The sequence below is a fragment of the Apodemus sylvaticus genome, chromosome X (genome assembly GCF_947179515.1).
Source record: "Apodemus sylvaticus chromosome X, mApoSyl1.1, whole genome shotgun sequence".
In the NCBI taxonomy this organism is placed as follows: domain Eukaryota; kingdom Metazoa; phylum Chordata; class Mammalia; order Rodentia; family Muridae; genus Apodemus; species Apodemus sylvaticus.
In genome coordinates, this window is record NC_067495.1 from 23,419,108 (window position 1) to 23,441,668 (window position 22,561).

General features: G+C 41.7%; 1 protein-coding gene across 1 annotated transcript in view; it reads right to left on the minus strand.

The window, feature by feature from the left end:
* The window catches only part of Arhgap6 (Rho GTPase activating protein 6), a 537,411-nt gene extending 518,016 nt beyond the window's left edge, over positions 1-19,395 (minus strand). Inside the window, exon 1 of the mRNA XM_052170863.1 lies at positions 18,609-19,395. Coding sequence (XP_052026823.1) covers positions 18,609-19,196 — 588 coding nt within the window. The 5' untranslated portion in view covers positions 19,197-19,395. The remainder of the gene's footprint in view (positions 1-18,608) is intronic.
* Between the last annotated feature and the right edge of the window lie 3,166 nt (positions 19,396-22,561).

A 22,561-nucleotide genomic window follows, 5' to 3' on the forward strand; every position in this document is an offset into this window, starting at 1 on the left:
TTGATAGTTGCTTAGGTTGCACATTACCTCATGCAATCCAATTCCAAAACGTATGGCTCACCCTCCCAATTGTTGCAGACAATGTGCTCTGCTAACTGATGCTTCCATACCTTTGCTCATTTTGCTCCTCTATATCTCCCTCACTTACCAGATACACATATTCATCGTTTTAATACTGTCCACAATTTCTTCTTGCTTCCCAAGGCAAAATGAATAATTCCCTGTACCTAATTCTTAGATCCCCTTCTGCAAATCCCTGTTTTAGAAAAGGCACTGAAGACAGTCTATATAGAGTGCCGATTCCTAGCAAGAGGTCTAAAGCAAGGCTATAACAGTTGACATCTCAGTTCCAACTCTTATCAGCGGTGTAATCCTGAGCAAATTATTGAAATCCCACATTTCACTCCTTTAGAAAATCCTGGGCATATATCCAGAGGATTCCCCACCATGTAATAAGGATACATGCTCTACTATGTTCATAGCAGCCCTATTTATAATAGCCAGATGCTGGAAAGAACCCAGGTATCCCTCAACAGAAGAGTGGATGCGAAAAATGTGGTATATCTACACAATGGAATACTATTCAGCCGTTAGAAACAATGAATTCATGAAATTCTTAGGCAAATGGATGGAGCTACAGAACATCATACTAAGTGAGGTAACCCAGACTCAAAAGGTGAATCATGGTATGCACTCACTAATAAGTGGTTATTAACCTAGAAAACTGGAATACCCAAAACATAACCCACACATCAAATGAGATACAAGAAGAAAGGAGGAGTGGCCCCTGGTTCTGGAAAGACTCAGTGAAACAGTATTCGGCAAAACCAGAACGGGGAAGTGGGAAGGGGTGGGAGGGAGGACAGGGGAAGAGAAGGGGGCTTACGGGACTTTCGGGGAGTGGGGGGGGCTAGAAAAGGGGAAATCATTTGAAATGTAAATAAATTATATCGAATAAAAAAAAGAAAAAAAAGAAAATGGAACTAATGAGAACTTAAGACACTGTTATGAAAACTAAACAAATTCTTGCAAATAAAGCAATTCTAAGAAAGCCTTGGCTCCTATAAATGGTCAATAATTATTAGATATTAGTATGGTAGTCAGATGTCTTTAGAATGAGTGTGGCAGAACCAAACACCATGTGTAATTACTTTTCTGGACAAAAATTCCCAGATACAAATTCAAATCTTAGCTTTTCCATGTCTTTATGTTGGCTCACTTGGATAGTCATGGAGATTTAATGATCCCTAGTCTTTTAAAAACATATAGTAGGGTAACCGGTGCAAGGTAAGCACTCAATAAATATTAATCATTATCATGACTACTTGACAAATCTTAGAGTTGGGACTTGTATTTTGAATTCTTTGATGAATGAATGAGTGAATCAATCAGTCAGAATGATGGGTTCTCATTACCGAATAATGATAGTACAAACATGATTTATTCTTTTATCACCCCTGCCATGCAGTTTTAGCATGCCAATTTGAAGGAAACATGCCTGTTTTTGTTGCTTTGTTTGGTTCATCTCCAACCTTCTGGAAGCATCTTTCGGGAGGAGATAGAAAAGTTCTAAGGACAAGCAGCTTTGCAAAAGGATACTTTTATGGTAAATGAGTTCTGCCCGAGTTATAGGCACTGTCAACTGAAGGATATGCTTAACTTCTCAAAAAGACAAGATAAATCAATTAAAGCTCTCATTCAATGAGCAACCTCTCCAGAGAGAGGGTATATAGTCTTAAGCCAGAAGAGTGTGACAGATCAAGTATACCTGGAGTACTGGGCAGTTGTGAGTCACTCAGTATGGTGCTAGGAAATGAAATTAGGTCCTATGACAGAAGAGTCCTGAGATGCAGAGTCTTAATTTTCTTTTTGTTCTAATTCCATAGCTAAAGAATGTTTTATTTTTCAATTTATTCATGGACACACACAAATTCTATCAAAAATCAGATAGCATTCATTTTAATACAACTAGAAATGCAGAACTTGAGCTTTAAATTTTAAACATAGAGGGAAAAGTGCACTGCATTGTAGTTTGTCAACTACTACATCTTTTCCAACAATTTACAAAACCAAAATTGCATCTTGCAGTAGTTATTTACATTTACCATAGCACTGTGGCTTTTTCATCCCTGAAATATGATAAAATCTACGTGTATCTTCCTACAAAAACAATTCAGAATAAATTATATTAAGTAATTAAAACAGACACTTTTGCACAACTTCTCATACTTCATGTGTCCCCACTACACTATCCAACTGATTTAATGACTGACTATAAAGTCAGTGCTATTATATCCCCCTTGTACAGTTAACAGATTGAAGGAATTGAAACTTAGAATTCATACATAGTAACACTGGGATTTGATCCAAAGCTAGACAGCTTCAAGGGCTCTACTTATTTTGTCTATTTGCCATGCTTTTGGTTAGTGAGGATTTTGAGTAACTTCTTCTAAGTGGTATTTGTAAACCTATGCTAACATATTTTGGGGGTCTGCTCTGTCTAGAGCAGCTTTGTACAAGCTCAGGCAGATCTTGTGCTACTGGTGATCCATCTGTAATGCACATTCTGTCACGTGCCCCAAAGTGCAGGCTAGTCAATCTCAACCCACAGCAGGTAGAAACCACTGCAAATATTCTCCAGGGACAAAACCCTTATTTCTCATTTCCCCTATCAAAAGGTAGAATCTATTTCTCTTGCCTTTGAGTTGCTTAATCCTGTCACTCTTTGACCAAATATCTGGGATTAGTCATACAGTAAGAAAACCCGAGGCATATGGAGAAACATACCAAACAGTATACCAAGCCACAGAGATCTTTCCACACCTCCCAGATCCAAGAAGAAAGTAGGCAAGTGGATGCACCCAGCTCACACCACTGAAAGCAGAACTCCCTAGCTAAGCCAGAATCTAATTCCTGACACACATACATCCATACCACTCAGGTCTAGGATGATTTGTAACTCAATAGTCTATGGCAGAAGTTTTCAAGCTTGCTAATGCTGCAACCCATTCATACAGTTCCTTGTATTGTGGTGACTCCCAACCATATACTTGTTTTCATTGCTACTTCATAAGTCTAATTTTGCTATTGTTATGTATCGTAATGTCAGGATATCTGATATATGACCCCTGTGAAAGGTTCATTCAATTCCTAACGGGGTCAAGACCCACAGGTTGAGAACTTCTGGTCTATGGAAATAGCTAACTGAAACACAGGTGGATCACCCTGAGAGGCAGTCTACAGTTGCCAGTGGTTCTGGTGGAACTTGAGCCATCCCCCTGTCCATAGCTACACCTGTTGTGACATAGCTTCATGATGGCATTTCCTTCCTTTCTGTTTCAGTCTGTCTTCTTCCTTCCTGCTTCCTGATGTCACCTTCCAACTTCACTGCATCCACCAACATCCTGTCTTTGAGGAAATTCAAATAAAGACACAGAACTTTGGCTTTTTCTAATGTTTTTGCACAATTTTTTTAAAAACATCTATCTTCATAGAATAGGTTATCCCAATTGCTTCCAATATAACCAGACTTTCATTTTTATTTCTAAACTATGATACTACCGTGAAGGTTAAAATTGTACGTATATTAAACAAAACGTATTTTTTAGATGTTGCACTTCTATATCTTAAAGAGGCAAAATAACACTGGTAATTGTCATAACAGTAGCAAAACAGCAGTTTCTGCTGAGCCTTTTTGAGTACAGTGAAAATATTAAGCTTTTGTGCTGTAAAAATATCTCATGGACACAATCAACTAATTAACTGAAAGGAATCTTTGTGTACTATGTAAATTTTCCTTTTAATTATCCAACTTTCTTGTTCAATGAATTTGTCTATATATTCACTTTGTAGATTGGTTTTAGTTCAGTCAATGAACAAAAAATGAGGTATAATCTACTATATCTTAATATAACTTAGGAAGCTAATGAGGAGAATGAGATACAGAGCAGAATTTTAAATATTTTTCTATAAAAAGGGTACATGGGAAAAAACCTAAAACCATCATGACTCATAACTCTCCTGTGTCCAGCTGCCATCAGAGAGAACCAAATTCACATTAATATTTAAAAGAGAAACAAACTAATCTGCCTTTTTAAACTCATAACTCTGAATGAGTAATTTCAACTTAGAAAACTCTGATCATGAACCTAAATACTTGATCATATCTCTAACTCTTTTAACCACATGAGAATGTGATCTAAAATATAGCTCTAGGGATGTATCTCAGCAGCAGTTAAGAGCACAGGTCACTCTTCCAGAGGTCCTGGTTCTCAGCAGCCACACGGTGGCTCACAACCATCTTTAATAGGGTCTGATGCCCTCTTCTGTTGTGTCTGAAAACAGCTACAGTGTACTCATATACATTAAATATATGAATGATTGAGTGAATGAATGAATGAATGAATGAATGAATAAATAAATAAATAAATAAATAAATAAATAAACAAACAAACATTTCTGAAGCTCTAGGTTCTATCCCCAGCCCTGCACAGGTCAGGTATGGTAGCTCGTAGCTCACGCCTGCAATTCCAGGGCTAAAGAAGTAGACAAAAGAGAATCAGAGATTTAAGGTCAGATGTTCAAGGTCATCCTTGCCAATATAGCAAGTTACATGACAGCCTAGGATAGGGAAGTTATGTGTAGAGAATGGAAGGAACAATGTATTTCCAATTTAATCATAACTTAAAAGGTTAGGGCTGGGTTATATGGACTTCTTTCCTAGTACACATAAAGCCCTGGGTTTAATTGCAAGCACTGCAAATAATAAATCAATAAACCAATCAAAGAACAATTATTTCAGCAGAATAGTAGATGCATTTGCTGAGTGAAAGCCTCAGAACTTCTAGAACCAATGTTGACCTTCAAGTCCAAGGACCATCTCTATGCCACCTTTTGTGTCTATTCTTTCAGTATTTTGACAAATAAACATGCTTACTGAGCAAGTATATTAGTGCTAAAACCAGACTCTGCATACCTCTTTATAGGTTTGCTAAGATCAAGAACAGTGTCCTCATAAACTGTGAATGCCGCATTTTTCATTGAGCTTTTATACAAATAATTGAAAGAAGTCTGACTCATGGTATTGACTCCACCAACTTTGAGATACTCAGTTTTGATCTTGTATTTCTACAAATACTTTGTGAAATGTCTTTGGATCAGTATTTTTCAGTTTCAAGTTTTCTTCAATTCTAGTTTTAATAAATTCACAGAAGGAAACCATGACAAAAGCCTTTGTATTGATGCTCACCCATGTCGACTTCCTAATACTAATACTAGATTAGTGGTTAGTTGTATAACAGTAGAGATAGAATTTGTTTGTGGCATGATGGATGTCACAGGAACACTGTTGTGGTAGCTTGAAAGAGAAATAAGCCCCATAGGCTTAGGCCTCTGAACACTTGGTGACCTACTGGATGGTACTGTTTTGGAAGGTTATGGCAAAGTGCAGCCTGGATGGAGGACATACATTTTTGGAAGTAGGGTTTGAGAACTTAACGCCTTACCCCACTTCTAATTCATTCCCTCTGGTTTGTTTATGGATGAATATGTAATTAATTCTGCACTGGCTACATGCTTGTCATACCTCCTGTCATGATTACCTTTTGTCCTTCTGGAATTGTAAGCCTATGTAAACTCTTCCTTCCTTCTATAAATTACTTTTGGTCAAAGTGTTCTATCATAGCCACAAATAACTAATATAACTGTCCTCTTAACACAATACCAGGAAATGGATCTGTGTGCATTACCATCTAAAATGCCAGGACAAATACAAAGTTCTTCATCTTGGCTGTAGATTAGGAGGCATAAAGTTAAAGTGCCATAGATGGAATTTAAGTATCACATGGATAGCTGGACAGAATAGATCTTTACAGACCTTTCCTTCAAGAAGAGAACTGTCTACAAATGCTAAAAGGAGTCACAGTCAGATTTTTTATAAACAAATGTCTTTGTATATACCATCATATTTCATCCAAGACTTATTTTTTTTTAGACAAAAACACCTGGTAATCAGACATTGAGGGCCTGTCATTGTTCACACACCTGACCCGTAGTCTCGAAATCAAGACTTTCCACTAGAGAATATTGACACCCAGGACCTTCTAACACTTTATATGAGCACCCAACTGGCCTAGATACAACCATTCTTTTTTTTTTTTTATTCGATATATTTTTTATTTACATTTCAAATGATTTCCCCTTTTCTAGCCCCCCACTCCCTGTAAGTCCCATCACCCCCCTTCCCTCCCCCTGTTTTCCCACCCAACCCTTCCCACTTACCTGTTCTGGTTTTGCCCTATACTGCTTCACTGAGTCTTTCCAGAACAAGGGGCCACTCCTCCTTTCTTCTTGTACCTCATTTGATGTGTGGATTATGTTTTGGGTATTCCAGTTTTCTAGGTTAATAACCACTTATTAGTGAGTGCATACCATGATTCACCTTTTGAGTCTGGGTTGCCTCACTTAGTATGATGTTCTCTAGCTCCATCCATTTGCCTAAGAATTTCATGAATTCATTGTTTCTAATGGCTGAATAGTACTCCATTGTGTAGATATACCACATTTTTTGCATCCACTCTTCTGTTGAGGGATACCTGGGTTCTTTCCAGCTTCTGGTGATTATAAATAGGGCTGCTATGAACATAGTGGAACAGGTATCCTTATTACATGCTGGGGAATCTTCTGGGTATATGCTCAGGAGTGACAACCATTCTTTTATCATTATCATTATCATTATTATTATTTATTGTTATACAATACATCCTGAATGCAGTTTCTCCTCCCTCTGCCCCTACCAGCCCCTTCTCACCTCTCCTTTCTCCCAGACCCACCCCTTTTCCTCTGTTTTCCTTCAGAAATTATCAGACCTTCCAGGGATATCAACTGAACAGAACATGTTACAATAAGACTAGCCCTCTTATCAGGGCTGGATGAGGCAACCCAGTAGGAGGACTTTGAGCACAGCATCTGAGTATAGGAACACTGTCCCATCTGGTAAGATGAGCATCAAATAGTCAGCTTCATCTCATGTAATCATAATAGAATAAGGAAATGAAAACACAGTGGCCTTGAAGAGAAAAGGACATTGCCATTTCCAATTAGAACTTCTCTGACAATTCTCCACTCTCCAACCTTAGAAGTATAGTACATGCAAACAAATGTCCAATGTGATAAGGTTTCTTTGTGTTGGAATGAAGGCTGCCCCTTGGCCTATTGGCATGTGTTAGGTTACACCAAATCCACAGTGCAAGTGTGTTAAATTCCTGTGTTCCAACTCACTAAGCCAAAATGCCTGGGGTGACAGCTTGTTGTTGCTCCAGTGCTGACCCTGAAAATTGTACCTTACTTACCAACTTATAAGTTTCCAAACAACTTCTGCCATTTCCCTATGCAGCTGTAGCTACTCATTTATTTATTTGTTTGTTTGTTTGCTTGCTTGCTTGCTTGCTTGCTTGCTTTCAAGACAGGGTTTCTCTGTGTAGCCCTGGCTGTCCTGGAACTCACTCTATAGACCAGGCTGGCCTCAAACTCAGAAATCCACCTGCCTCCCAAGTCCTGGGATTAAAGGTGTGTGCCACCACTGCCTGGCTACCTACTCATTTATTTGTTTGTTTGTTTGGTTGGTTGGTTGGTTTTTGGTTTCTGAGACAGAGTTTCTCTGTGTATCCCTGGCTGTCCTGGAACTCACTATGTAGACCAGGCTGGCCTTTAACTCAGAAATCCGCCTGTCTCTGCCTCCCAAGTGCTCAAGTGCTGAAATTAAAGGCGTGTGCCACCACCACCTGGCTTTTTTTTTTTTTTTAGTAATTTTTTTTTCATTTATTTGTTGATTACCACCTCTTCTACAGTCATGATGGCAAGACCAAATTCTTAGTGCATGAAATAGATATATAAATCTTTTTTTTTTTTTACTAAATTAACTCCTTAGAGCTTGTCCTACAGTTTATTGTTTATTTTAGGGAGAGGAAGGGGTTGTTATTGTAATTGCTTTTTTTCCTAACTGTGTGGGCAAGTGTGTCTTCAATTTTATTTTATTTTGGCTTGTTTTCCTTTTTGTGTCCTGGTCACTGGATTTGAATTCAGGCCTTTTGGGTCTACCCACTTCATCACTTCTCCAACTGAATCTGGTACCTCTTTTTTTTTTTAATTCGATATATTTTTTTTATTTACATTTCAAATGATTTCCCCTTTTCTAGCCCCCTAAGTCCCATAAGCCCCCTTCTCTCCCCCTGTCCTCCCACCCACCCCTTCCCACTTCCCCGTTCTGGTTTTGCTGAATACTGTTTCACTGAGTCTTTCCAGAACCAGGGTCCACTCCTCCTTTCTTCTTGTACCTCATTTGATGTGTGGATTATGCTTTGGGTATTCCAGTTTTATAGGTTAATATCCACTTATTAGTGAGTGCTGAGCGTCAGCATCATCATCTGGAACGTCCATGCTGAGACCATCACTGTCCCCCAAGAGCTACTGGCTCTCACTCTCCAAACACTACAAATACTAATTTCCCTTTCATTCGCCATTATTATCATTACCCATCAACTTCCATTCAAGTGCAGTAAGCAAGGAACCAATGTCAAGTTTTAACTGGAGAAGAACTGGACCGTGTTCAAAACCCAAAATACCAGGCAACCAAGTCCAAGATTCCCCTGGCTCAAAAGTTTGACTAAAGCAGATGTCTTACTGCAATAAAGCTTACGTTGTCATAGCTATTGTCACCTAAGGCTCCTCCTTTCCCTTCTCTTCTATATCTTGTTCTCAGAATACTTGCTGATACAACTGAAAGATGAATTTATCAGAGTTGCAACCTGAGATTTGATCTAATTCACGATTCAACTCTTGTTTGCATGAGTGGTCCAGAGCTACAGTAAACAGCCCACATTATTTTGTTGTTCCATAAGGCAACATAACTCAGTTCACTCCACCTCTCCAAAGACTTCCTGGGCTCAGTGTTCTGCTCTTGAGTCCATCAACATGATTACTTAAGAAGTAGCTGCTTCTCAAATTTCTTTTCGTTCTAATACTTCCTGAAGGTCTTTGACTGTTTAATGGCTCTGATGAGATATGGCCAGGATATTATTCACAGTTATATGTAAATGTGGTGCTTTTTAAAAAAATAGCTGCCATTTCTGAAAAGCAATCATTTTAATAGCTTCTCTGTGCTTGGTTCCAAAGTTAATAAGAAGTGTGTAGAATTTCCATGGTAACCAATCTCAGAAAATCCCAGAGGTAGCTGCTGACTCCTCTACTGAATCTTCCAAAGCTGTTACTACTTCACTTATGGCATCTTCACAGAAAGCATGCAAAACACTGCTCTCCTACATTGGTGTTTATTCTTATTGCAAACATGACATGGCAGCAAAGCTTAGTGTGTTTTCTGGAAATAAGGAGCACCTTCCTTTTTCTTTGGCTGAAGTTCAATTCACAGATCAGACCATTAGACTTTATGAAGTGTACATTGGATGATTTTTATTTTATCAACAAGATTGTACAGCCATCACCTATACCTGGTATGAGAAAATGTTCATTATATCAAAAAAAAAAAAAAAGATGCCTGTTAGAAATCTATCCTCTCCACCTACCTCCCCAATCTCCCCTGGCAATTTATAACCACTACTAATGTACTTTCTACCTGTATTTGCCTATTTTGGATATTCCATCTATATTCAATCATACAACCAGTGGTCTTTTGCAGTGGACTCCATCTATTTCCCATGATGTTTCCAAGACTCACTCCTGTATAGCATGCATCTGTACTTCATGTACTTTGTTACTGAATAATCTCCTTCTGTGTGGCTAAGCCATGTTTTGTTTTCCATTCATCAACCAGTTGATAAATGGTTGGGTTGGTTCCATCATTCTACTCACATGAATAATACTGTTTTGACACTCAAGCATACGGTTTGGATAGGACATGTTTTCATTTCTCTTGGGTACATAACCAGGGACAGAATTGCTGAGTCATAGAGTAATGCTCTCTGACACGTTAAACAACTGTCAAGTGGCTTTAAAAACTACTGTGTCATTCTACATTTCTGCTAGTGGCACAAGAGCATGCTAATATTTTCACATCTTGTCAACACTTCCTGTTATTGCTCATTTCAATTCTAGCTATCCTAGTTGTATCTTATAATAGTCTTAATTTGCATCACCCAAATGGCTAATGAAAACATCATTCTTTACCATATAACATAATAACTAATTTCAATTTTTACACACTACATTCCAGGTGTTTCTTCCATATTATGACATAGTGGTAATCATAACCCCACTCTATGTATGTAATGGTTTAGCACAGACACAATAAACTTTAGAACACTATGTAATATTCCCAAAAGCATGCCTCCATGATCTAGGAGATTCAGTGTCAACACAGACTTTCTCAGTTCTTGGGCATGTCTTGCTATGAACCATAAGAATCAGTGAGTTCACCATGGAAAAATAATATTTTGGTTTTATAAATTCTGATTATAATGGGAAATACACGAGAGTCTAAGTTTATTCTTTATGGACATAGTAACTAGCTGAGCCACACAGCACAGATATATACTTCTCAGTTAGACCTGGAACTAAGTTACCAAGAATCAAATGGGATAAGGTAGACATAACATCTTCAAGAAACTATCAATTTCTCTTAGTTAGGATTTCATTGCTGAGAAGAGACACTATGATCAAGGCAGCTCTAATAAGGGACAACATTTAATTGGGGCTGGCTTACAGGTTCAGAAGTTCAGTCCGTTATCATCATGACAGGAAGCATGGCAGCATACAGGTAGGCATGGTGCTGGAGAAGAAGCCAAGAGTTCTACACCTTTTGTCAAAGGCAAACAGGAGAAGACTACTGTCTTTCAGGCATTGAGGAGGAACATATCAAAGTCCACCCCTACAGTGACACACTTCCTCCAACAAGGACACACCTACTCTAGCATGGCCATACCTCCTAATAGCGCCACTTCCAGGGCCAAGCATATACAAATCACCACACTGTTACATGGGGAAAACAACATCAAGGAGCTCAAAGTCCAGCCAGACCTACCTAGCATTCTACTCCAGGTAGACTTCTCTAAATCTCTCAAACATACTATATTCCTTCTTTTTATGCTCCTGTGTGCTAATTCTTGTGTACACAGACGCACAGCCATGTGGAAGCCAGAGAACAACCCCTGTGTCAGCATGAGAATGCCCTATGTCAGGCATTCACCTTTAACTCAGGGTTTCTCACTGGCCTACAGCTCACCAATTAGGCTGGAGTGACTAGCAAGGGAAGCCAGCCATGCTTCCTTTCCACCTTCCCAGCGTTTGGATTAGAGTTATGCACCACTCCACTTAGCATTTCCATGTGTGTTCTGGGGATTCAAACCCTGGTCCAGGTGCTTAAGAGGCAAGAGTTTTATAGACTGAGTTTTATCTCCCCAGCCCTATGTTCCTTCTTAAAACAGAGCCTTCTCTAGGAGGGCTTTGTAAAACCCCTTTCATTCACTGGTTTCACTTGATACATTCCAGACAACCTTAGAACCTGTGTCCATTCGATAACATTTTTTTGTGACAAATTATCACAAACACATACATTTTCCAACCTTTAGAGAGCAGCGCTAGGAAGATCAAGGTATCTGTAGAGTTGTATACTTAGGGCAGGGAGCTCTGGAGGAGAAATTGTTTCTTTGTATTTTCCAGCTTCTGGAAGCTGATACATTTTGTTGCTCATGCTCTTTCTCTGTCTTCAAAGCTACTAATGTAGCATTTTCAGAATCTCTCCCTCTTCTCCTCCTCCTTCCTTTCCTTTCTCTCTCCCAACTTGTCCTCCTCCCCCTTCCCCTAGAACTTAACCTTCTGATCCCCTCTTATGAGGAAATTTGATTGTGTTGGCCCCACCCACATACCACACAATAGTCTCACATTAAGAAAGTCTCTTTTGCCACATAAACTAGAATATTTATACATTTGGGGATTGAGATATGAATCTGGACATTTGGGGGTTATTATTATTTAATCTGCCACAGTCCTCCTGTCATAATGGCTCAGCACACTAAACAAGTGTAGAGATGTATTCAGTGGCCACTACTGCCTCCACATGCTATAAGCACTGTACAGAGAGCATGTGTGTTCTACATATAAGGTTCACACATAGCTGACACTGAATAAATATTTAATGAGTCCCTAACTAAGTGACGCATTTGGTTTGCTACAACAGAGTTGCTGAAGGAAATGAAGAGAGCTAAGATTATATTGTAAAAAGGCACTGAAATGACTAGCTGAGCAATTAGCATTACCAGGAGTAATGACACAGTTCTTTGGTTTTTTTAAATTCCAACACTTGGGAGGCAGAGGCAATAGATCTCTGTGAATTCCAAGCCAGCCAAGGGTACACACTGAGAGACTGTCTCAAAAGCTCCATTCCATACAGACTGAGCACTGTCAAATGTGCCTCATAAGAGGCCAACATGATTGCAATGACATTATTGGAATATGAAACCAAGATAAGAACAGATTCAACTGAAGGCAAGATGAACAAGCAGGAGAACGAACGTGGTGGCAAGGGAGGGGGAAGGGGAAGACAGAAAAGAGGCAGTGACAATAAGAATAAAAAACCTGAGAAAGATGTAAGGACTCTCTTTAGATATCTTCACACTTCCCTCTGATACTTTCTACAATGGGAGAAGTAAACATCTCAATGTTTGGGAAGGAGAAGAGAGGAGAGGAGAAGGGAGGGGAGGAGGGAAGGGGAAGGGAGGGGAAGTGAGAGGAGAGGAGAGGAGAGGAGAGGAGAGGAGAGGAGAGGAGAGGAGAGGAGAGGAGAGGAAGAGAAAATTGGGAAGGTGTTAAAGACTTCCTGGCCATGTAACTATAAACAAGCAGGAGAGTGCTAATGGCAACCAATATATCTGACGGAGATAACAGACTGTATTCAGAGGAAAGAGAATCTATCATTCTGCTCCAGGTTTTTAGAACCTGAGATGTTCAGTGGTCATCCTGAGACGATTTCTCTTGGGAAATCAGAAGATATAAGTCACATGCTGGCAGTAATGAGTACCCTTCGGGGGGTCTAAAACTCTGGAACATAGGCTAGTTTTAGGAATATTAAGATGAATGGGAGTTCTATTTTCAGACACTTCAACAGGTGCAAGGAAACACCTGGCTGAAATGGAGGGTAAGAAATACAGAAGTTTTTACAGTAATGGGTATATGTCAACTCTTATTTGTTTACAGGATGCTCGACATGATAGCCCCATGAACCCCACCTGTGAGTACCTACTTCCGCTTGTTTTGTGATTCTATACATGCTTCCCTAGATATCAGAGTCATGTCTCTAAATACTTATTTATTTGTATTATAGCCTCAGGCTTCAAAACTACCATGTTCTCCCATTCTGGGCAGCAGAGTCCCTCAGCTATCTTTGCGTGGTGATTCTTACTCATAGGACTTCACTGAACACTTCAGGGTGTTTAGGCACTTCCCTGGCTTCCCAAATAGTTGTCCCCAACAGAAACCACCCTGGAGTAGACATCAAAATGTCCTGCTAAAGATGCCCATGCCTAAATTCCTGGAACCTCTTAGTACATCATAGAAAAGGGGAATTCAAGTTTTAAAAGCAATTAACGGTTGCTGATCAGATGTCCTTAAAATAGGGAGATTACCCTGGATTACCCGATGATCCCAATGTAAACATAAGTGTTTTGAAGAAAGTCAGATGGAGAAAGGACTAGAGAAGAAGGATCAAAAAGATAACAACATGGCTAGCTTTGAAGATAAAGGGGAAAATGCTGTTGGGAAAGGAAAGGCTGCAGATCTTAGCAGGCTTTAGAAAGAACACAGTTCCACAGGCATCTTAAGTGCAGTGAGATTCACAGGAACTAATCTCCAGAAAGAGAATAGATTTATATTGCTTTAGGTCACTAAATTTGTGATCAGAAAACTGATAGAGCTATCAGAAAACTGATAGGACTATCATGTAGCACTACTAGGTATAACATCCCAAACATCTTCAGGGTTTTCCAAATGTCTCTTGAGGACAAATCCACTGTCAGGTTAAGAGTCTCTGGCATTTAGCTTTTGACCCAAGTACAAGGAACTGAGATGTATATTTCACATATCAAAGCAAACCTGGCCTACATGCTCATTCTCCCAGTATCCCTCAGTTAATACCTGGCATACCTTGTCCCTGAACTTTCCAGACCAGGAGCTGAGCTGCCCTTGCCCCAGGGGCTCTTCCCCATATAATCAAGGTATTTTGTTCTCTCTCTCTCTCTCTCTCTCTCTCTCTCTCTCTTCCCCTCTTCTCTTCTTTCTCTGGCAGGGGCCCTTTATCTCTTTCTTTCTCTCTCCCTCCATTATGCTTTCCCATGGTGACTTGCCTGACCTCAGTCTTTGGGGGCCTGTGAAGTCACCAGCCAGAGAGCAGCTTCCCAATGACCCTGCCTTTAGTAGAATCTAATCTGGCTTGAATTGGTTCATTTCACCTGTGGTGAAGAAATAACCTATTACTTGGTTCTATATAATGGGGTCCAAATTCCTCAGACTCACATTGCAGGGCTCTTAGTGATAAGCATTATCCTGCCTCCTGAATAAGATCACCCAAGAGATAATCAGATACTACTACCCCAACTAATTGTGCGTTTTACCAACAGGCTCCAGGGAGAGGACTCTCATGTCAATTCTATCTATGTTTATAGATATTCTTCCACAATGTGCCTGATTTCTGTTTTCAATTCATTCCTATATCAAAAGCCTTGTGGTTGCTACATGTATTAGGTTGGACGTATCCTAACGATCCATCTCAAACATATTATTGTGTTTAGCTCCCTGTCATTCTTCTTTCTGAAACGCTGGTGTTCCATCCCAATGCATTCTCACTTTTTTTTTCTGCAAGAAAACATTCAGCCCACCCCAGACATAAGTCTGGTCATAGTATGATGCATCTGTAATCTCGTGCTTTAAAATAGGAGGTAGAGAGGGGAGAATTCAAAGCCTTCAGGCCATCCAGACTGAACTATGGACTACAAACAACAAAAAAATCTTGTTTCAAACAAGGTGGGAGGGAAAAAAACAACACATGAGGATGTCTTGTGACCTCCACACACATACCCCTCTCATAGACACACAAACACATCCAAGAAATGAGTTTACATCTCCTTGAAAATTATCTTTAAGTCATACCTAAAGGTCAAATTCAACTATTTTCAAAACAGTGAAAACCTCCAAGACCATGTGCAAAAGACAGTGAATCAATTCTGGTCCCTCATAGTGCTAATCTTTTTATATCATGCCCTCATTAAAAACTGACCACATATTGGAAATTGTCTGCATTCATGGTATGTAGAGAAATAAATGTTTTCAAAAGGAATAAAGAAAAGAGAATCCACAGCTACAGAAATGATTGGGATTCCGAGTTACCCAAGCTGTCAAATGCCCAGTAGCATATGGGCACAATTTCAAGTCTGGTTCACAAGAACGAGGAGATTCCAAGTTTGAAGGAACAGGTAGTATCTCCTATCAGCAGCAGGGGGAAAGTTTGGCTGCTAAAGAACACAAGTTGGTAAACATATGCTGATTGCATCATCATACTGTGTGACCACGAATCTGACTTGGGTAAAGTAATCCTGAAACCCATAGTAAGAGAATGTTAACAGAGTCATTCCTGATTTTGTCTAATACCACCCAGGTTTACACCAAAAACACAGCCATTAGTGAGCATTGAGTGACCACAAGTAATAGAATTGTGGGCATTTATGAGAATCTTGACAGTGGAAACTGTTGTGTGCCCAATCTGGTTTAAAATCACAAAGTCTTTTGCAAATGGATGTGATCCATCACTTACTAAACCTGAAAATAAATTCTCAGATATTCATGTGGACTTAGGGGAATAGATACATATATATGAAGAAACCATAAGAGGATGTGGAGCCTGCAAACCATGCCTCCAGGGGAGAATCTTTGTGGATTAAGAAGCAGAGGAAGGCCCCAGGGATGCATTAGATAAGCTCACAACCCTTCTGTTGCTAGATGCCCAGTCTCAGGTACAACACTCAACATCACAAAAGCAATGGTTCTCAGCTGGGGTGGGTTTGCCCCTAGAAAGTTTTTGGCATTATCAACAAGTTTTTGTTGTCATGTTGGAATAAAGAGGTGCTGGGATGGCTAGTTTTATGTCAAGTTCACACAAGGCAGAGCTGTCTGAAAGGAGAGAACATCAATTTAGAAAATGCCTCCTTAAGATCTAACTGTAAGGCATTTTTTTTACTAGTGATTGATGGGGGGGGGGGGGGGAACCAGCCTGTTGTAAGTAGTGCCATCCTTGGGCTGCTGATACAGGGTTCTATAAAAGAAAACCACGTTAACCACACCATTGGGAGCAAGGTAGTAAGCAGCACGCCTCCATAGCTTCAGCATCAGTTCCTGTCTCCAGGTTCCTGTCCTGTTTGAGTTCTTGTCTTGACGTCTCAGTGATAAACTACCACGTAGAAGTACAGGCTGAAATAAACCCTCTTCTCAACTTGCTTTTTGGTCATGGCATTTCATCACAGCAATAGTGTCCCCAAAATCAGACAGGTGTTTCAGGGCACGGAGTGGGCAGAGGACAGGGATACTACACAACACTGCAACATCCATAGCAGAGAACCATTGGATCTCAGATAGCAATAGTGCTAAGGCTGAGAAACCATGAGGCAGAACAACCAAGAATAGTGCAAGAACCAAATATGAGTAAACCAAAGCTCACTTCTGAAGCCTCTGGGTAACTATGCAGGGTGCTCACCTGCTGGGTTTTTGCCATCATTAGTAAAATTTATCTCTTAGGACAAAGGACATGGCTTGCTTACAAGCAAGAAAGACATGCAGTGCCCAATGGGGTGGATTTTCCTGGGGTTTGAAAGGGTTCCAGGACATTCAACCTTTGAAAGGTAACCCAGACCATTAAATTCCTGATCTAGAGGTTACATTAGGATAGCTTGGCCTCTACTGAGCCAAGCCAGCATTGGACTTGCATGCCAGGATTCTACCCAATCACCCCATACATGCCTCAAGCATAAAGGGATTCCCACCCCTACCCTCTTACACATTTTAACCTCTTAGGAGAAAAGTTTGTTCTTTTGCTATATGGCGATGTACTCAGTTTTAACCACTACGATGGGGTGAAAGTTACGGTAGATGAGTTCTGTGCAAACTGCCTACACACTCTGAAATGGACAGAAGCCATCTAGTATCGCTGCCACTCAAATTCTTGTGCACTGATTATGAGATGTTAATAGATAAGAATGTCAGCCAATATCTAATCGTAAACATTGGTTTGCTTTAGGTATCTCCCACTCTCCCCCTTCTCTCTCTTCCTCCCTCTCTCTTTTCTGTTGTTCCTTCTATAGATTAATCTGCTAATGTGTGCTTCTCAACCTGAAAAGGAATTTAGCCTCTCTTCTTGCCAAATAGCAAGCCGGTTGTTTTGGGTATAATGTGCCTCAACTTTTCTTTCCACTATCACCATGATCCAGTCAGCAATGTTTTTGTTCATTTTTTCATAATCTATATGTCATGCAGCAGCAACAGTTACTTTAACTCAGTTACTAACATTAACAATCTATGATGTTATTATTTATGACAATAATGCTAATTTTGTAGGGTTATATACTAAAACTGAAATCTAGCAGTTTATCTTATGCTAACAGAGCTGAAAGGCTATTTTCAAACTGTTTGGCTTGGTTGTGCTTCCTTTATTTAACCTAAATCTCCAGCAATTACATAGTATTTCATTTCATTTCTGTAATGCTAACTGTGCTTTAAGATATTTAATTACAATTGATGAGATCTCCCTTCCTTTATGGAAACAAATCCCAGGCAATCCTATAGAGCTTGTGGACTAAAATGGGAAGGTGTTGGTCATTTTTTAACCAACTACTATTTATTCTCTAAAAGTATGCTGCTTTCCAAGTCCCCATCAACCACAGTTTCCCAATGGCTCTATTCCCCATTCAGAACCAGAGAACAAACATTTGAAGGAAATCAGATAGCTCCCTCTGATTTCCCTATTTATTATTGATTCCTGATTCATGTCTATTCTAGTAACTACTAATTGTCCTTAGTGGAATTTGGGTGGATTTCCATAATATTTCAGACCCTTAAGTACCAAAAGTGTTCAGTATCATAGATGTCTGAAATTACACCTTTAGGGAAAAGAAACCAAAACTAGAGAATTATAATAGTTATTCTACCCTGCCACCCAAACACACACACACACACACACATACACACACACACACACAGAGTCAATATCCTTCAGAATTGCTTCAGAACTCTCAAACAATCTAGTGGTAGATGCATATCATGTAATATTTTATCAAATCAAGTTTGGTGGAGAGGTTAGATGATCCTTTGATTGAAGCATCAAAAAGAAATCAAAACACCACCACTTCCTTCACGTCCTGGGACCATTTCAAACTAGTACTTCTCCCGACACACTCATACAATGGGTCCTTGGGTGGTCACGTTCTGGCACCATCTAACCAGCCCGAGTCAAGCAGCTAAGGTTGACGCCTCACTCTGTATATGGGACTTAAAGACAGCCACATGGAACTGTCTGGGGCATCTAGCTTTGGGACTGTGAAACACATGGCGCTGGTCCCTACCTCGGACCTCCACACGATGTAAGGGTGGCTGCGACTGTTAGGAGGAGGCTGGAACTTCCTCTGCTGGAGCCATCTCCTAGGAGAAGAGAAGATGCCATTGGGGCCTCCCCCAGAGGAACTGAGGATGCTTGCTGGACTGCGGCCACCACTCGCGGACCCGGCCAGGACAGAAGGCAGGTCCCAGGCCATGCTCTTCTTGAGGCCACTGCGACTCAGTGGGACCTCATAGTCAAAGTGGAAGCTGCCAGAAGGCGACTTTTCTTGCGGGGTACTTGGCGTAGAGAAAGAAGAGCATAGAGGTCTTGGTGTCGGGAACCGGGTAGCCCGAAGGTGCTGACTCCGGGGAGAAGAAGCTAAGCGGGAACCAAGACCCTCTGCTAAGAGCTGCGGAGATTGGAGGCGGCTTACTGTGGAGCCCCGCAGGCCGCCCTCAGCACCCATCTCGCTCCCGCAGCCACCGATCAGGGCTGGGTCCAGACTGCGCGTCTGGCGCAGCTTCCTTTTGGAGAATCCCTTGGCCGAGGCCGTTCCGCTGGACGCGGGCGAGGAGCAGGAGAAGACGCTGTGCAGCAGGCTTTGCGCGGACATCTCGGTGGAGCTGGGGCTGAGGGCCACCTTCTTCTAGTCTTCCTTCCTAGATCCCTGGAGACTGTGACCTGAGCAAACAAGTGTCCGGAGTAGAGTAGGGTAAAGCTGTCAGGCGGGGCTCTCCGGCCGAGGACGGTAGAAGGCAGTGCCCTTTCAGGCGCCACCAGCGCACTCCAAGTGTCCCCGCAGAGGTAGAAACAGGAGCTCCATCCCCAGCCTTCTAGGAAACAAGAGGCCTGGGTCCCTTTACCGTCCCTAGAACCTTCCCCAGGGAGTCCAAGTCTCAAAGAAGCTAAGGAAGAGGAGGAAGGAGGTCAGTGACTAGCTGAGATCTCAGCTCCAACCCGCCAGCGCCACTCCCCCTTCCCAGCTGAAGGCGGGAGACGCTGCGCTCCGGCTCTCTGGCTCTGGACAGCCTCGAAATCTCCAGCAAGCTCCTCCTCGTGGCCTGAGGACAATCCCGAGGGCTAGGGAGGAGGCTGCCTGAGAGTCCGCCCTGAGCGGGTGCTTGGTGCTCCAGGCGCGGTGAGAACTCCTCCGGAGCACCCACCCGAGCTCAGTTGCCCGATTGCGCCCCCAGAGCACCTTCTTGGTGACTTGGGGATCGCAGCAGTGCTTTGGGGGATCAGCTGGGCTGCTACGTCCCCCTTTTTGATTGACGAGGCTCAAAAGTGTCTCCAAGTTCAAGTTCCCGCGGTCCCTATGTTGACTCAGTGGGACACCGTGTGTGCTGTGTCCTGGGCCTTCCAAGCACTGAGTGACTACAGTGGCTAAGAATTCCCCCGCTGCGCTCAAGGCGACTCAGAAAGGTCTGAGCTCAGAAGACTGCCTCCGAAGCGGGTATCCGTGTTCCTCTGGAGAGACACTTGATATTTGCTGCCAACCTTGGTTGGGCCCAGAGCTGGCTCAGAGATGTCCCAGCACCCTCGCACCAGAGGCAGCGGGGGGGAAAGCGGTGGCCCGTCCAGGGTAAGGCCAGAAGAACGCAGGGTCTGGAGCCGGGGCGGAGCCAGGAGCAGGAGAATGCAGAACGTGAACTTTTCCAGGCGCCAAACCTGGGAAGTAGCTCAGAGAGCCGGCAGCTGGTCTCTGATACCCAGCCTCAAGGGAGAAAGTCTTGAGGACGGAAGTGCGGACCTACTCCCCCGACTCCCCTCCCCCTCCCAAGCCAGGGGCTCGCGGTCTCCACACACGTTTCTGCAAAGGAAGGGGAGTGTCAGATTGCACCCCACCCACTGGTGTCAGACCCGCAGCCCTGGACTTTTTTTTTTTTTTTTCTGAACTTAGAGTTAAATCCCCTGCCTTCTCTTCTCCTGTGGAACCCCGCATTTTTTCTTTTTACTTTTATTCTTTTTTTTTTTTTTTTTTTTTTTTTTTTTTTTTTTTTTTTTTTTTTTTTTGGTGGAGAGTCCTTGAGTGTGTCAGGGTCACAAGCATGTGTGTAGATATGTTTTATTTAGGAGAGGTGAACAGAGCTTGGTCCGGGTGGAGATCCACACCAGCTAAAGTTAACTGGCCTTCAGAGTCGCCCCAGAATGCTCCTGAACACAGGGCTCAAGCTGCCAAATCTTGGGTAACTTGAAAACACAGAAGTCGTAGTCAGCAGTCCAGGCTTGGAAACGGACCTGAAGCAGCTTCTCTCACTTTCCCACTCATGGAATCTATAAATCGCCAAGCCTTGCCAGCCTCTTGTGGGGCTTTCTGATGTCACACTTAAATTTTGCTGGGCATCTTAAAGTCATCTCTGCAGGGACTGCAGGGATTAGTCCGAATGTTGGAACTAAATGACTGCTACTTCTGTGGTTCTGTTTGTTCAAAACAAAACAAAACGTGTGGGGGTGATGATAATCTGACTTACAAATAAAAATGAAACGTTATCGTTTCTTTTAAAAAACGCACAACAAAGTGATTAATACGAGTGTTTGACACAAGCGTTGGTCTTGTGTAAATACCAGCAACTATTCAAGTTTGAGTCTTAGAAGAGCTTATTCCTGTGATGCTAGATGCAGAGGTGGATTATTTTACTGTGCCTTTTTACAATGCCACCTTGAAGTTCCTAGGTGCTTCACTATTCACTATTCACTATTTCCTATTAATTAGTAGGAGGCATGTCATGAAATCTAATTAGCAGGAAAATTTATCACCTACACAAAATCATGGGACATCCTACCCCGGTTTCTCCCATAGCCTGTATTTCTCTTTGTAAATGCAGGAGAGCACACTCCTGTGATATAGCTTGAATGGGAATAAGCTTCTGTGTGAAGATAGTTTAAGGGTTTGTTTGTCTGTTTGTATTGTTGGGCGTTTTGTGGTATGTGTGTGGGGGGTTTAGGGGGTGACTGTCCTAGCTACTTTTATGCTAATTTGATATAGGCTAAAATGGTCAGAGAGGAAAGATCCTCAATTGAGAGCAAATGAAAAAAATGCCCCCATAAGATTGGGCTGTAGGCAAGCCTGTGGGGCATTATCTTATATAGTGATTGATCCTGGAGGGCCCCTGCTGATTGTGGTCAGGGACATACCTAGACTGGTGGCTCTGTGACCTATAAGGAAGCAGGCTGAGCAAGCCATGTGGAGCAAGGCAGTAAGTAGCACCCTTCCATGGCTTCTAAATCAGCTCCTACCTCCACCCCCTGTTTCCTGCCCTGCTTGAGTCCTACTCTGACTTCCTTCAGTGATGGACTATGACCCATCTTGCTTTGGGCCATCTTGTTTTATCACAGCAATAGTAATCCTAACTAAGACAGTGCCTATTATTTTAAATTTGGTCAAGCCCCAGCTGGCCTGAAATTTGCTGAATTCCAGGCTGGCCTCAAACTTAGAGATCCTCCTGCCTCTGTCTCCCCCATCCAGGAATTTAAGATATAGGCTATCATGACTGGCTCTGCTGTCTGAAAATAGAATATGAGATTCTAAGTTCCCATCTCTGGGCTGCTGTCTCTTCTAGTTACATAGCATGTCACAAGCATTTTCTGTGGTTGTCAACGAGCTATTCTGAAAGAGGCCACAACATTTAAAATCACTTGATGGCCTACCTAACAACAGTATACAGAATCACCTTTGGCAGTTGGTAAGTTGAGCTATCCTCAGCTTCCTTAAAGAATTTCAGTAGAAATAAATATGGGTGGGTCTTGTATGCCCTTTCTTTGGTAACAATGCCTCATAACATTTCACTTAGGCTGAAAACTTCTACCTGAAATAGTCTCCAGTGTTAGGATATCACTGCATAGTTGTGCCTCATTGCATGGTTATGCCTCATTGAGTTTTGGCATTTGGAGTAGATGGTTAACAGAGTCATACTTTATGGGACCCCTTGTGACTCCAGGCAGCTGTGAATGTAATGTCTAACTCAAATATATGTTCTA